This window comes from Poromitra crassiceps (assembly GCF_964638095.1).
Source record: "Poromitra crassiceps genome assembly, contig: HAP1_SCAFFOLD_377, whole genome shotgun sequence".
In the NCBI taxonomy this organism is placed as follows: domain Eukaryota; kingdom Metazoa; phylum Chordata; class Actinopteri; order Beryciformes; family Melamphaidae; genus Poromitra; species Poromitra crassiceps.
The window spans coordinates 10001-22500 of record NW_028152027.1 but is presented as its reverse complement, the minus strand read 5'-3'; the positions used below and the strand labels follow the sequence as shown (position 1 = coordinate 22500).

At 42.6% G+C, this 12500-nt stretch overlaps 3 protein-coding genes across 3 annotated transcripts in view; 2 read left to right on the top strand and 1 right to left on the bottom strand.

Annotated features, from left to right (window-relative positions):
- Positions 1-12500, bottom strand: part of LOC310771134 (voltage-dependent L-type calcium channel subunit alpha-1D-like) — a gene marked incomplete at both ends in the record, with an annotated part of 78484 nt that overhangs the window by 61274 nt on the left and 4710 nt on the right. The gene's annotated exons all lie outside the window — the stretch shown is intronic.
- On the top strand, positions 3730-5794 carry LOC310771142 (lectin-like; the record flags this gene model as incomplete). The annotated part of the gene is made up of 3 exons (XM_083663807.1): positions 3730-4045; positions 4263-4363; positions 5648-5794. 3 exons carry the CDS (start codon positions 3730-3732, stop codon positions 5792-5794), a joined length of 564 nt encoding a protein of 187 aa, XP_083519933.1.
- Positions 7367-12500, top strand: part of LOC310771141 (C-type mannose receptor 2-like) — a 6462-nt gene continuing 1328 nt past the window's right edge. The window contains exons 1-5 of the mRNA XM_083663806.1: positions 7367-7522; positions 8729-8913; positions 9441-9666; positions 11042-11383; positions 12299-12399. Of these exons, the coding sequence (XP_083519932.1) occupies positions 7486-7522; positions 8729-8913; positions 9441-9666; positions 11042-11383; positions 12299-12399 (891 nt within the window). The 5' untranslated portion in view covers positions 7367-7485. The remainder of the gene's footprint in view (positions 7523-8728; positions 8914-9440; positions 9667-11041; positions 11384-12298; positions 12400-12500) is intronic.

Genomic DNA, 12500 nt, shown 5'->3' with positions numbered 1-12500 from the left:
CAAAGAACATGAGTGAAGCGCGGAGACACTGCAGGGAGAAGTACAAAGACCTGGCCACTATAGACAACATGGAGGATGTGAAGAGACTCAACGACATCGTGGATTTACAAAGACTGAGCAGCGCTAACATTTACCATGTGATTTCTACGACTTTTCTCTTTCGTTTTGTCTTTTTTTGAATCAAAGCCATATTTTAACCATCATGTAACGATGGATGAGAGGCAATTTTAAAAATGTCACCTTACATGATCTATTCAGACAGATGTTGGAAATACTGGATAATCAAGTGGTTCTCCACTGGTCTCGCCCCACGACACACATTTCATATTCATATTTTTTAGGCCGACATGCTTTTTAACCCATTGATACCTGATGCAGCATTTGCGTGTATATCCCTCATTTGTGTGCGTATCCCTTTAAGTCTTAAAGGGATACGCACACAAATGAGGGATAGACCAGAACTGCGTCGCGTCTTCAAGCGCCCAGCTCCAAGGCCGCGCCCCTTTTTAGGGGAAACCCACCATAGTAAACGACGGTACAAGAAGCCAAAACCACTTCAAACAAACTATTTAAAACGGTTTAATTTGATAGAGATATGCCGAAGAGTTGCTGTGTTGTTATAGTTTCACTAACAATAAAAAAAACAAAAAACTGGTCTGCGATAGGGTAGGCGTGACACCGTCAATGTGGACGATGCATGTAACCTGGTGGAAACTGGATACAGCGTTCATATAAGGCAAGTACCTCGTGTCGATGTATCTTGCGCATTCTATGGCCGGCCGAGTTGAAATATATTGTCATGTCATGGTGTCTTTGGGTCATTTATAAAGGAAATGAATTCTGTTATTTTTCTATAGATGTTTTGGGTACTGCTATTTTACATTGAAGTCAACGCGAGTGGCTTGTGTTATCCCCTAAAAAGGGGCGCGGCCTTCAAGTTTTGCAAATTACCCGGATGTGCTGTTCTGGTCTATATACACGCAAATGCTGCATCAGGTATCAATGGGTTAAACAAGTCAAGTCAAGTCAAGTCAAGTTTATTTGTATAGCCCTAATTCACAAGGATGTCTCAGAGGACTTTGCAGAGAATGTGTCTAGCTAAACCTAGCTGACACAACAATAACAATTACAGTAATAATAATAACAACATGATTGAACAATCATGTGATAGAGAGAGACAGAGAAGGGGAGACAGGGGGGGGGGGGGGTGTGGGGGAAGAGGAGAGAGAGCAGAACAGATAGGATGTACTGGGGGGGCTGGGCGATACGGTCATGAATAGTCACGGGGGGCTGAGAACAAGTTTAAATTGTGATTCTCATCAAGTTTCAAGAATCAAAAATTGAACTGTATGAAATATTAAATAAAAAGAGAATGTGATGGGATGAAGGATTAAGATTATGCAAATATTGTTTTCAGCTAGTCTGGATTGGGCTGTATGATGACCTGGGCAGCTGGAGATGGTCACTGGAAGACAGCAGTTTCTACAAAGAAGGGGAGGCTGAGTTCAGGAACTGGCAGGGGCGCACTTCTGAACCCAACAACCACGGTAGTCGAGAACACTGCGTTGTCATGTATCCTAACGGTGAATGGAACGATGACAACTGTACAAAGCTCCGATCGCCCATCTGCTTTGACGTCGAAGGTGAGATTTTACATGACTTACATTCAGATCAGGTATTTGTATCAGCTTATTTTAACACATTGAGTGCCAGCGACGCCATATGGCGTCATTAGAAATTTACCGTAGAGTGCCAGCGACGCCAAATGGCGTCAATAACTCGAAATTGTTTTTTTGACGGGGGGGTGTCCATCTCAGCTTCTTACATCGCTTCTTACAATATCAGAGGTATTGAATGTGTCTAACCTATTTTACAGAACCCTTAGGTGGCGACAGCGCTCTCCAGATGAGAGAACGTGGAGTGAAACACACAGAAGAAGTCATTGGGGAAAAGGAAATCGCATCGCATCCGTCCGTATGCAGCGGCTTCATTGAAGCATAACGTTTAGCTGTGCCCCTGGAGCAGCCAATCTGCTATCACAATTGAGCACCTCGGTGTCCGCTGCAACAGCCTCCGTGTCCGCTGCAACACCCATTCGCATGATCAGCCGTGGATTTGTTATTATTCTCAACTTGAAGCATGGGAGCTGGTACACGCGGCTGTAAAAAAGCTGGATCTAGCGGACTTTTTCAGTGCTGAGCACAGGCAGAGAAAACAGCAGAGCAGAGCAGAGAGACACTCCTCCCACAACGGGGGGGGGGGGGGGAGGAGGGGCACGCAGAGCAGCACCCAGACAGACCCAGACAGCAGGACAGGGTTGGCAAACGCAAGCCAGAATATCCGATGCCCACCAGCAGCAAAAGATCAGCAAGAAGCTGCAACCAGCAGCGCACGCAGGGGCCAGCGCTGCTGGTTTCAGCTAAAATATTATTCTTCCAAACAAAATTCCCTTGCCTTCACTGTTTTATTGAAGGAAATTATTTTTGAGGTATGACTACATCAGAAAATTAGCTTCAGAGTCAGTGATGTGCTTGAAATGTTTAATTTCACAAAAGGCTCATTATCTCAGCTCGTAGAAAAAAAGGTCTGTTTTTCGTTCAATCAAGCTATCTTCTCCGGCTCATAACTAAAGAACGGAAAATGGGATCAATAAACTTTTTTTTGCAGGTGATAGAAGAGAGTCTCATCGTTATTTGTGCGTGTTCAGTGTTTACATAGTAATTATTAAAGAAATTATATGACTGTTTTAAAATGCATTGCGGCCTATGTGGCACAGCAAGCAACCTTTTGCCCAAGGGCCGTGGCACTCAAAGTGTTAATACGCAAAAAGAACGTCGCGCAGGGGCACTTCCGCCATGTGAGCGAGGCTGTTATGTTAGGGGCAGTTCAAGCCCTGTAGAAAACGCTCCATAATAACCCACCATCAGGCCTGTTCTTGGGGCAATTGACGCCCACGCACCACGGCGCCAATGACGCAACGATGATGACACCGCCGTGACATCATCGATGATGATGTCAGAGTTCACCTGTGAGGTCATCAGCGATGTCAGACGGTCTAGGCTGACTGTGATGGCAGACGTGACTTTATGAGGTCACCGATGATGTCATACCTCCCCAGACGTTGTGACATCACCAACGATGTCATACACCAAATGTGGGGGGGTATATAAGGTGTTGTTCTGCTACGATATGTTTTGCCTTGGTCCTATTCCCCTTTCTGCAATCTGTAAGCTCTGTACGTGGCTTCTGCCTTGCTCCTATCTGCCTGATATTTCATTAAAGCTTGAGAGACATCTCTGTGGTTCTAAACGATCACTGCCCGTGAGCCCTTACCTAAGATCCGGCAACTTCACACAAGGCAAGCACATAAGCTTCCCTACAAGCCCATATACAAATTTTATTGGAAGACTATAGGAATATTATAGGCATATTATAAGATTACGATAGGAAGACTATAGGAATATTATAGGTGTCGTGTGCATATTGCGTCTAGCTGCCCCCTAGCGGCACAGAGTCAGCATTACAGTGTGACTAACGGCCAGAGGGCCGGACGAACGAATGGCCGAACGGACCGACCGACCAAGACCATTCCAATGAAGATGTTTACCGTCATGGTCCTGTAAGCCACTTTGACATAAGGTACCACTGGTATTATGTTACAGTAACACAGCAGTTTAATCAATTATATTTTCAGCACCAACTGAGAAATTTCTTCTCATCAACAAGCCCATGACATGGACTGAGGCCCAGAGCTACTGCAGGCAGAACCACACCGACCTGGCCAGCATCAGAAACCAGACAGAGAACCAGAAGATACATGAGCTGATGATGACTGTAGGACCTGTAGGAGCCTGGATCGGCCTTTCCAGAGACTCCTGGAAGTGGCTGGATGGAAGTGACTCCTCATTCAGGAACTGGAACACTGTCACATATGAACCAAATAACTCAGGGGGCAAGGAGGCCTGTGTGTCAGCACACTTCAGCTCAGGCAAATGGTCGGACTGGAACTGCGATCAGACAAGACCTTTCATCTGCTACAGTAACTGTGAGTCAGTTGGTGTTAGAATGCATGATTTGGGTTTAGGTTTATTTGGAGATATGATAAATGCAAAGGTAGAAGATAAGACATTCTAACTGTGAAGGTGAAACAAAAAACACTGAATGTAACTACCACATTCTTCCTTTTTGTTTTAAAAATGTTATTATTGTGCTCTGGCCAAAAATGAATGTTGTAATTGATACAAAATATTTGTTCTTCAAAGTGATGAAGAAAGTGGTGAGAGTGATGAGAGTGAAGCTGAAAGAAAAGGACTCCTCTCTGAACCTGAACGATCCTGCTGTGATGGAGGCCATCCTGAAGCAGGTACATCATGTTTGACCATCCAACCAGAATGCAAACACTACCACATGATGATATAGTTGTCTCTTTGATCAAGAGCAGAACAGCACTGAAAGTGCCAACAGTATATATATATATATATATATATATATATATATATATATATATATATATATATATATATATATGGTGACTAGACTCGTATTAAAGAACAGTCAAACAAATTAGGCCCATCATAGCTCTCATAGAGCCTGGGATCCTGGCCATCTCTACCCCACTTTTCACCATCTACATCAGGGGTGCCCAAATTATTTCCCATGAAGGGCCAAAACTCAATCTGGGTGGAGGGCCGAGGGCCAAAAATAAACGTTGTGGAATTACATTAAAATGTATTGTGTTTTATAGAAAATTAACATTCTAAATTTAAAATAACATTTCAATATAATAATCTACTTTTTATCTGTTTGGTAATTGTAATAATTTGCAATTGGTTATATATATTTAAAAAAACATCTGCATTTGTGGGGAGCTTAAACATTTAATCAGTAAACACCCAGTTAAAAACAGTTGTATTTTCCACCTTTGTAATCAAGAGAGAAATTTGACTTAATTCACAACTTGAAAAATCCTCAAGGTACTTTGAAAATCAGTTTCGTAGTGGCGACGTATATTGTACTCTTTCAAAACAGCCACTCTCTGTCTGCAAATGAGACAAACCGCTGTTGAATTTACTTTGGTAAAAAAATACTCGTCTTGCCACTCTGTCCTAAACTTTCTTTTGTCAATGTGCCACTGCCGTGATGATGATCTGTCCATCTTGCTGAGCTGGTGTAAAGCCAGTGACTGGGGAGGGATCAAATATCAGAGCTCACCCCCCAACCAGGTGATTCAGCCAGATAGAGTCGGGGAGAGAGAATACCAGCTGCACAAAATTAACATTAATCGTAGATAGAAGAGTCCCGACATCTCTATTCAGGCGCGGACTGCATAATCGGGCACGTCGGGCAACTGCCCAGTGGCCTGGCCTGCAAAAAAAAAAAAAATGTTTTGTCCCACCCCCAAATACGTGGCGGGCCAAAAAAAAAAGAGCGCGGGCCCGCGGGCCCCAAATTGGGCACCACTGATCTACATTCTACATTAGAACGTAACAAAGCATAATAGCAATGCCTGACTGCTGTCATATGAACAATGCACCTAGTTCTTATGTACAGTACAAGATGAAATTCCTTGACTGACTGAAGGCAGCAGGTGTCAAAGGTCAAAGGTTGAAGAAGTGATCAGGGGGATGAAGGTTTGTGTGTGTCTCAGTTCAAACAGAAGCTGGAGGACAACGGGCTGACTGAAGACGTCACAATCAGTTGGAAGCAGCAGTCTGATGGAAAGGTCTTCCACAGAGAAGAAGAGGAGGAGAAGAACAAGAATGAGAAAACCATGACGCCAAAACAGGACCTTTGAAATTGTCTCGAATTTTCTTTCTATGCTTCCAGTTATAAATCCCTTTGTTTGTTAAGACAGAAAGCTGTTGGATCTTGAACGTAACTGAAGAGCCACAACTGTTGTGAGTTGTTCATGTGCACAAATATTGATTTCAGCTTTCTGAGTTCATAAGAATATCTGTTCCTCTATATGATGTTGTTACGACTGTGTCGTTTATTATTATTGAATTATTAAGGTAATGTAAGAATTATGTTATAATTCTTCATTTGGTTGGCATAGCGGCGTTTCCGTGCTTTACTTCCGCGTTGGGGGGGTTATTATCTTGTCGGCGGTTGTGTCTTTGGCTCAGTGCTTCCCAGGTGCAGCTGGTTGGGGATTTGACTGGACTGAGTGGAGGCAGCCGGTGCTGATTGGAGCAGAGAGCTGTCTGTCTGCAGCAGCAGGTGCTGATTGGAGCAGAGAGCTGTCTGTCTGTCCACCTACAAGAGGTCCATCCATTCACCATGGCAGCAGAGTGTGTACTGACCTGGCTGGATCAGTACCCTCTCACCCGCGTCCTAAACACCATTTACTGGTTTTCTTCATGCACAAACTTGAATTCAATGTTTTGTTACTTAATTCTTGTGTGTCTGTGGGCGAGGTGCTACTCAATGTGTACTGTAGGTAAGATTTGCATGGTCAGTCAGAGCACCCGTCCACCCGTTTACCACTTATCTTTTTATAGTTTACCAATAAAAATATGTTTTGGTCACTTTAAATGGGTTTCTGTGTGCCAGTTTATGCTCCACCTTACACCCTAGACTTCGGGGTGTAACAGATGTGTTCTCATATTAAAGCGGCTTCCAAAACAAGGTTTACTTTTTGAAGTTGAAGTTGGCCTCCTGCTGGTGCTCCTCCTCAAATACCTGTTGTTTCAATATCAATAATTGTCAATTATCAGCTATCAGCTGGCCCTGCTGCGTGCCCTCACCTGTGTGTGTGTGTGTGTGTGTGTGTGTGTGTGTGTGTGTGTGTGTGTGTGTGTGTGTGACAAAATGTTATTAGTGGCTGGGCCAATTCAGTAGGTCACAGGTTGGCTTGGTTCCAGCCTTAAAACTCGTTAGATAAGGATTTTTCTAAATGTCTACGAAGAAAATAAAATTGTGAACTTACTTCAGGGGCAATGACGTCACGAAAGAGTCACGTGACTTATTAGTCTAACCCAAGTAAATACTGTATCTATGAGACCCACATTTCATGACATGATATGATAGAGTATATTTATTCTAAAATGTTATTTCCAAGAGACAGTTGATATGCAAATGTTTCCCCCAGTAGCCTATTTTGAATAAAGTCAAATGAGAGTTATGTCCAACCGAATAGGCAATATTGCTAGCAGCTATATTACTGACTCACAGTTGGGAATCTGAAGTCACACAGAGAGAGAGACAGAGAGAGAGAGAGAGAGAGAGAGAGAGAGACACACACACACACACACACACACACACACACACACACACACACACCGAAACAGAGAGAGAGAGAGAGAGACAGAGAGAAAGAGAGAGAGAGAAAGAGAGAGAGACAGAGAGAGAGAGAGAGAGAGAGAGAGAGACACAGAGAAAGAGAGAGAGAGAGAGAGAGAGAGAGAGAGAGACAGAGAAAGAGAGAGAGAGAGAGAGAGAGAGACACAGAGAAAGAGAGAGAGAGAGACAGAGACAGAGAACATAATGGAGGCGATACTGCTGAGCATCCTAGCTGTTACAGGTAAGTGTTGTATACAGTTTGATTTCAGTTAGAACTGTCTCACTACATAGACATCTATGTAGTAACAATGAACCTATATATCATATTGCATTTCTAAACTCTTGTGAGCACATTAGTATTTATGGTACACTTATACATTTTCATTAATTAATGCATATATTAATAGGTTGGAAAATGTAAACATGACGGTTGAATACTATGGATGGGCGAATATGCTGCTTATCTCATGATTTGATTCAATACGCAATTATTCAATAAAACCAGGTGGATACAATGTAATACATGAAGGTTCAATGACAACAAAGTTTGACTGTGCGGAATTGTGTTGAATTCTGAGCAACAAAAAAAGGTTGGCTAGAATGTAAACATCAATTTTAAAATGTCATTACAAAATGCATAGAGTCATATCGTTTCAATGGAGCACTTGTGAAATTGTGGGAAAACATCTAATTTGTAATTACAACAGAATAATTTGTAGCTAATATCAAGATTTTTTTTTTCTGCCCCATGATATATATTTAATTTTGGCATATCGTCCCGTCCCTAGTGAATAAATATTCTAGCTTGATTTATTTGATTTCTGTAACATCCACTTTTGAATTAGTTTCAGCACCAAAGCTATTCTCACCAGTGTTGGGAGTAACTAGTTAACTACCTTTTTCAGTAACTAGTAATCTAACTAATTACTTTTTCAAATTCAGTAACTCAGTTACAGTTACTAAAATAGTAACTGGGCTAGTTACTAGTTACTTTAGGACATGAAAATAATGGACAACTTCATAGGATTACCCAGTTTCTGATCCTCAGACCTAGTCCGGGGAGAGAGCTGCAGCCAGAGCCCCAGAGGCTAAGGACCTTGATAGGCTATAAGCCTCCCCAATAAGTGAATGTTCAATGCCACACTGTGGCACAGCAACACTAACATAATGTGTGCATTAATAACAATCGAAGCGGACTTTTAAAAGTAACACAAAAGTTACTTTCCCTAGTAACTAATTACTTTGAAGTAACTGGTAACTTTAAAGTAATTAAATTACCTTTTGAGAGAAGTAACTAGTAACTGTAACTAATTACCAATTTTCAGTAACTTTCCCAACACTGATTCTCACACACACTTGAAGACACGGACATAAAATGCTCAAATATGAAACTATATGCAAACACGTTTAGCCCAGATCTGATGAATGTGCATGTCTGTCATGGCAGGGCTGTGTGCCGTCTCCTCGTCCAGGCAGTACCATTTCGTTTACGAGCCAAAGAACATGAGTGAAGCGCGGAGACACTGCAGGGAGAAGTACAAAGACCTGGCCACTATAGACAACATGGAGGATGTGAAGAGACTCAACGACATCGTGGATTTACAAAGACTGAACAGCTGGAACCCTTTAAATGTGATGTCTACAACTTTTCTCTTCCGTTTCGTCTTTCTAAAGCTGAAGCTACAACTTTAGACTCAATTCTGAAAATTGGGTCGCAACTTAATGACTAAGGGAAAACCCCCCCCCCCCCTTGCTGACTTTATTTTAACTTAGTATAACTATTTATTTATGTATAACTATACAACTTTAAAGCTGTGCTATGCAAGTAACTCTTTCAATTTTTGAAAGTATAAAGGACTTCATTACCCAGAAATCATGTAATGTGACGTCAATAAACTCCACACTTCTCTGCCCTAAATCTCTTCTTCTTGGAGACAATTAAGGCAGAGAAGGTGGGGGAAAACAATATATTTTTGCAGCATGTTCAACCGTCCTTGGTGAGTCCATGTACTCATTCGGTGCTGTTTAGGTGAACGTTTGATATATTGCTCTTCAGTTTAGATTTGTCTTGTGTCCAGAAGTGTAGATAGGAAGAGTGAGAATCTACAGGGAGAATGTGATGGGATGAAGGATTAAGATTATGCAAATATTGTTTTCAGCAAGTGTGGATTGGGCTGTATGATGACCTGAACAGCTGGAGATGGTCACTGGAAGACAGCAGTTTCTACAAAGAAGGGGAGGCTGAGTTCAGGAACTGGCAGGGGCGCACTTCTGAACCCAACAACTACGGCAGTGGAGAATGTTGCGTTGTCATGTATCCTAGCGGTGAATGGAACGATGAGAAATGTACAAACCTCCGACGGCCGATCTGCTTTGACATCGAAGGTGAGATGATTTTAAAACATAAACAATTTCCTCCATCTCAGTTCTCATTTCTCCTCTCTCTCTCTCTCTCTCTCTCACACACACACACACACACACACACACACACACACACACACACACACACACACACACACACACACACACACACACACACACACACACACACACACACACACGCCCGTCTCGCTCTCACACACTCAGATCAGCTATCAGCTTATTTATCTTTTGCACAGAAAAATATTGGGTCTTTTATTTTGAAACCTGAAATAAGTTTACTTGTTGTGGCTAGCTTCACAGAGTTTAATCCACAAAAAGAACAGGAGAAGAAGAAAACATGTAACTTCCATCATGCAAGAGGCTGTCATGGTAGGGGCCATGTCTGCTCTCCAGCTCTGCAGTCAGATACTACTCAACCACAGAAACAGTTCAAGCCCATATAAGGTTAAATAAAGGTTAAATAAAAAATAAAATAAATATATAAGAAATGTATAGGAATACTTTAGGAATATTATAGGATTACTATAGGAATAATAAATTAATACTGTAGGAATATTATAGGGATACCATCATCATCATCATCATCCTTCATTCATTCATAACTAAAAGGGAGCAAGTGGGCTCTGCGATTTTTGTCCCGGAAGTGATGTCACTCAACTGGAAGTGATGTCATCAGTGATGTCACTTGAGCAATTGTGCATTGTGACATCACTGTTGATGTCATAGGCATTGTGGCATCATCAGTGATGTCATCGATGAGAAATCTACAAAGCTCAAGTTTTCAAGTTTCAATACTTTATTGCCATTCAACATCGTTGATAGGAATTTGGTTTAGTGAGCTCCTATCGCTGATCTGCTTTGATGACGAAGGTGAGAGAGATGCTTTTAAAACACAAAATTTCCTCCATCTCAATTCTCCTCTCACGCGCGCGCGCACACACACACACACACACACACACACACACACATTTTACATGACTTACATTCAGCTCGGCTATTTGTATCAGCTTATTTTCATACGCAAAAAGATTAGAAGAAGAAAACATGACTTCCGTCGCGCAGGGGCACTTCCGCCATGCGAGAGAGGCTGTTATGTTAGGGGCAGTTCAAGCCCATATACGAATTTTATTGGAATACTTTAGGAATATTATAGGTGTCACGTGCGTATTGCATCTAGCTGCCCCCTAGTGGCACAGAGTCAGCATTACAGTGTGACTAACGGCCAGAGGGCTGGAGGAACGAATGGCCAGACGGACCGACCGACCAAGACCATTCCAATGAAGATGTTTACCGTCATGGTCCTGTAAGCCACTTTGACGTAAGGTACCACTGGTATTATGTTAGAGTAACACAGCAGTTTAATCAATTCTATTTTCAGCACCAACTGAGAAATTTCTTCTCATCAACAAGCCCATGACATGGACTGAGGCCCAGAGCTACTGCAGGCAGAACCACACCGACCTGGCCAGCATCAGAAACCAGACAGAGAACCAGAAGATACATGAGCTGATGCCGCCTGCAGGACCTGTAGGAGCCTGGATCGGCCTGTCCAGAGACTCCTGGAAGTGGCTGGATGGAAGTGACTCCTCATTCAGGAACTGGAAAACAAATGAACCAAATAACGGGAGGGAGGAGGTCTGTGTGTCAGCACACTTCAGCTCAGGCAAATGGTCGGACTGGAACTGCGATCAGACAAGACCTTTCATCTGCTACAGTAACTGTGAGTCAGTTGGTGTTAGAATGCATGATTTGGGTTTAGGTTTATTTGGAGATATGATAAATGCAAAGGTAGAAGATAAGACATTCTAAAGCTTAATTTATACTAACTGCGGAGTGTCCGGTCTTCGCGGAGCGGAGGCTCTGTGCGGCGAGCGCGGCGCTCCGCACAAGCTCTGCGGAGGGACTGCACGGAGCTCCGCGCTCCTCTCAAAAAATGTAACTCCGCGGAGCACGCCGCGAGCTCGTGCGGTCAATTCCGAGGCTATGATTGGCTAATGTTTGCTATGGTTTGTATAGGGAAGAAGCCTCCACAAACTGACCAAGTGACCGGCGAAATCAGTGCAAAATGAACGGGTTTGAGCATCGCCACATGAGTGAGGGAGCAACATGATCCTTTTCTCACTGTCATGAGGGAGCCCATTTTAGAGTGAATAGCCGACAATTTACTACGTCAATAAAAACGATTTGAGATCGAAAAAATGTAATGCAAAGCACAAAAACAAGAAGACAACAAACTTACTTGCTAAAAACAAACTGAAAATAGCCTACAATTGCAATAGGATTGATTATTCGCCGATATAAATCAGGATCACACACGGAAGAACTGATGTGACATTTGCATTCCTGCTAAAAACACAACGGGAGCCTGAAGGGGGATTCTCCGCTCTCTGCAGACACTGCACTGATACCGTATTTACCATAAAAGGATGTGCCTCTGCGGAGAGAACGGTCTTGCCGTGAACACCGCGGACACCGGACACTCCGCCGTCAGTATAAATTTGCTTTAACTGTGAAGGTGAAACAAAAAACACTGAATGTAACTACCACATTCTTCCTTTTTGTTTTAAAAATGTTATTATTGTGCTCTGGCCAAAAATGAATGTTGTAATTGATACAAAATATTTGTTCTTCAAAGTGATGAAGAAAGTGGTGAGAGTGATGAGAGTGAAGCTGAAAGAAAAGGACTCCTCTCTGAACCTGAACGATCCTGCTGTGATGGAGGCCATCCTGAAGCAGGTACATCATGTTTGACCATCCAACCATAATGCAAACACTACCACATGATGATATAGTTGTCTCTTTGATCAAGAGCAGAACAGCACTGAAAGTGCCAACAG